The sequence below is a fragment of the Rhincodon typus genome, chromosome 29 (genome assembly GCF_021869965.1).
Source record: "Rhincodon typus isolate 14 chromosome 29, sRhiTyp1.1, whole genome shotgun sequence".
Classification (NCBI taxonomy): Eukaryota; Metazoa; Chordata; class Chondrichthyes; order Orectolobiformes; family Rhincodontidae; genus Rhincodon; species Rhincodon typus.
The window spans coordinates 6433585-6436719 of record NC_063360.1 but is presented as its reverse complement, the minus strand read 5'-3'; the positions used below and the strand labels follow the sequence as shown (position 1 = coordinate 6436719).

Here is a 3135-nt window from a genome sequence, read left to right as displayed (position 1 = left end):
TTTTAAAAAAATGCATCTGCTTCTCACTGTCTCTGTTTTTGTGTATTTGTCTTTCTGTCTCTGACTCTCTCTTCTTATCCTTAATTGTCTGTAGGCCTTCACACAAACTAGTTGCTATGATTCACATCTGCTTTCTGTAAATACCTTCAAACTCTTTGCCCTAAGGTATGGAAACAGGAAGAAATTCTGGAGACTGATCTAACATGATAGCAAAAACTCCATGGTTGTTGTGTGGTGGGATGTCACTCCAATGTGTTTCTTTTAAATTTAGGTCGAGACTTGATTTGCATTCAGTCTATGGATGGAATGCTAACGTTTTTTGAGCAGGAAAGCTTTGCTTTTGGACGTTTCTTGCCTGGTTGTCTTTTGCCAGGCCCGCTGAAATACAGCTCAAGGACAGACTCCTTCATTACTGTGTCCTCAAGTCGGCAAGTTGAAAACTATAAGTGAGTCCTATATATTTCTTGTCTTTAATGTACATAATATGTTGAAGACAAAATGATCAATTAACTGCAAATGGGTTTGGTTTCTACATTAATGCATGGTTAATAATTCATATTTGCATTATGTTTAGGAAATAACATTGAAGAAACCAACTTTCTCAGTGTAGTGAGTGTTGTGGTTGGACTGTTCTAACTACTAACATACTTAGGAAGCTTTGTGGTATTGAGACTGAATTGACTTAGTTTTTTTGACAGGCATAAATTATTACATGAATATTTAATTTTATTGATAATTCTTGGTACATATACTGTCTAAATTCTCCAATGGTCAAGCCATTATGCACATATTTCACTCTCTAGGAGTTTGTTTTATTATGACAATAAAGCATTTATTTGAAACGAGAAATAATATTCCTGCACTTTAGCCACATCAGTTTTTAAGAGCCAAAATGCTACAACCTCAGAATTTGTGCTCCACATTAAAGAAAATTTATACAAAGATAAAGAAGGCAGAACAAGTCATTAAAATTTTCTCTCATTTATATAGTGTCTTTCGTATAGAAGCATTGCTTACAGGGCTGTAAATCCCAAAGAGTTGTGTCTGTTGAAATACTGAATAATTAGATTTTATATAGGAAATAATCTAATTTTTTTATTGTCTAACTCAAAGCTCTGACTAAAATGAATGAGCAGACTGTGCTCCTGGGTATCTAACAGTGCCATGTTTCAGCCAGCTCTTTGCTGGTAGACCTGTGAGAGCAGAAAGGGGTAACTGACATGTTGAGAATGAAACAAAAACAGAAATTTCTGATGAAACTCAGGAGTTCCGGCAGCATCTGTGGGAAGTAAGCAGAGTTAACGTTTCGAATCCATGACTTGTTATCGGAACAGTCATCAAAACGCTACCTAAACTTCACACATCCTATCTTGTCTTTGATATCTTTCCTTAACAAACATCCTCATCTTGGTCTTGAACAATCAGTTGATGCAGAATCTACATTCTTTTGCAGAAATGATTTCTAGTTTTTCACTATTTCTCATGGGAAGAAATGCTTTCTGATTTTGCTTCTAAAGGGCCTAGCTATAATTTCAAGATTATGCCATTTTGATTTTATTTGGACTTCTCCCATAGGAGGAAATAGCTTTTCTGTATCTACTTGTATCATTTGAAAACCACAATTTATCACTTCAGCCATCTGAAATTTCTGCAAGATAGCCTCCTAATTTAGTCCTTTAAGCAGTGATATAAATCTGGTGAATTCTATGCAGCACCCTCTCTGAGGTCAATAATATAGTGCATAGAACTGAATCCAGTAGTCTATTTTTGGTTTAACTAAGGCTCTATATAAATGAAGCATTGCTTTTTTTCTGTTTTATTCCCTTTGAAATAACATCTGCCATTACATTTGGGATTTTGATTACATTTTGTCCTTGGCTGCTGAATTTTAGTGATTTATATACGGGGATTCAAAATTCCTTTCCTCCCTTACAATTTCTAGTTTTTCACAATTTAGAAACCGTTTTGATTTGTCCTCCTTGGGTGACTTCATATTTGTTGACATTAAATTGCATCTTCCTCTGTTTTGGCCACTCTCACAATCTATATTGTTTTATGACTTTCTATGCTGATTTATACCACTGCGTTTCCTTGCCATCTACAAACTTGGATATTCTGCACCATCTACCATCAAAGAAGACAATGATATATATGATAAATAGCTGAGCCCGAATACAGGTGACAGAGGAGATTATTTGTCCTATTTCTTAATCTGAGTACATCCTTTGCTTCTCTGCTATTTCCTAACTCTAAACTACTGTTGTCATAAAGTAACCTTCAATTTTATGAGCACTGAGTTTTCCTAATAATGCCTTTCAAAGTGCCATATCATAGGAGGTTTGAAATTCAGGCAAATTTCTTGATATCAGGGACTGGATTCGCAGCACAAAGTACTTCCTTCACATTGATTGACGTCTAAACTATCGTTTACTTTAGGGGAAAATGCGATAAATATTTAAAGCTGAAGGAGAGTTCAGAGCAGCGGGATCAATTTTAATTGCTGCTGAAAAAATTGGTGCAGTATGACCTGTCAAAGTTCCGCTTTCTGTGCTGCAGAACTGTTGAGTTTTAGCTTTGTATTTTCTTTAAAATGAATACATGGTGCATTTTTGCAACTTAAAACAGTTTCAGTCTATGGGTCCCCAACCCGTTTTTTAAATAGCACCCTTAAGATTGGAAAACATCTTAAAGCACTCTGGAGGCAATGTTAGAAAAATGTTTTTTGTGGGTGTGTTCATCATAATGATTGGAAAAAAAATGCTTTTTTTTGTCTCCCATATCAGGTACCAGGTGCTAGCTATTGCCACAGATGCAGAATCCAGACAAGATTCTGAGCAACAGAAATTAGGATCTGGGAAACGATTAACGGTGAGGCATTTTTTTTAGTTTTATTGCTTTTTAAAAAAGATCACAGTCTGTCAGTTGTGGTGGACAAGTAAGGGTAGGTTAGCTTTGTCGCAGTCAAGTAGAACATAATTTATGTCTTTAAGACCCTTTTTTGTACTGTGCTTGAGTTTGCAGTCTGTTTGGAGGGATTCAAAATGGATTACTCTGGAAACTTGTGCTTGAATTTGAGAACCGACAGCACATTCAAGATAGTAGGAACTGCAGATGCTGGAGAATCCGAGACAACAA

General features: G+C 35.8%; 1 protein-coding gene across 1 annotated transcript; it reads left to right on the top strand.

Moving 5' to 3' along the window:
• The first annotated feature begins 275 nt into the window (after nt 1–275).
• On the top strand, nt 276–3102 carry LOC125486426 (protein PTHB1-like). The gene is made up of 3 exons (XM_048613866.1): nt 276–446; nt 2784–2868; nt 3022–3102. Exons 1-3 carry the CDS (start codon nt 298–300, stop codon nt 3067–3069), a joined length of 282 nt encoding a protein of 93 aa, XP_048469823.1. The 5' UTR covers nt 276–297; the 3' UTR covers nt 3070–3102.
• The last annotated feature ends 33 nt before the right edge of the window (nt 3103–3135 follow it).

Bases quoted from the DNA above. Each gene is read 5' to 3' on its own strand.
- LOC125486426 (XM_048613866.1), top strand. From the start codon at position 298: ATGGATGGAATGCTAACGTTTTTTGAGCAGGAAAGCTTTGCTTTTGGA. The intron at 447-2,783 runs GTGAGTCCTATA...CTCCCATATCAG, and splicing joins CGGCAAGTTGAAAACTATAA to GTACCAGGTGCTAGCTATTG. The intron at 2,869-3,021 runs GTGAGGCATTTT...TTGAGTTTGCAG, and splicing joins GATCTGGGAAACGATTAACG to TCTGTTTGGAGGGATTCAAA.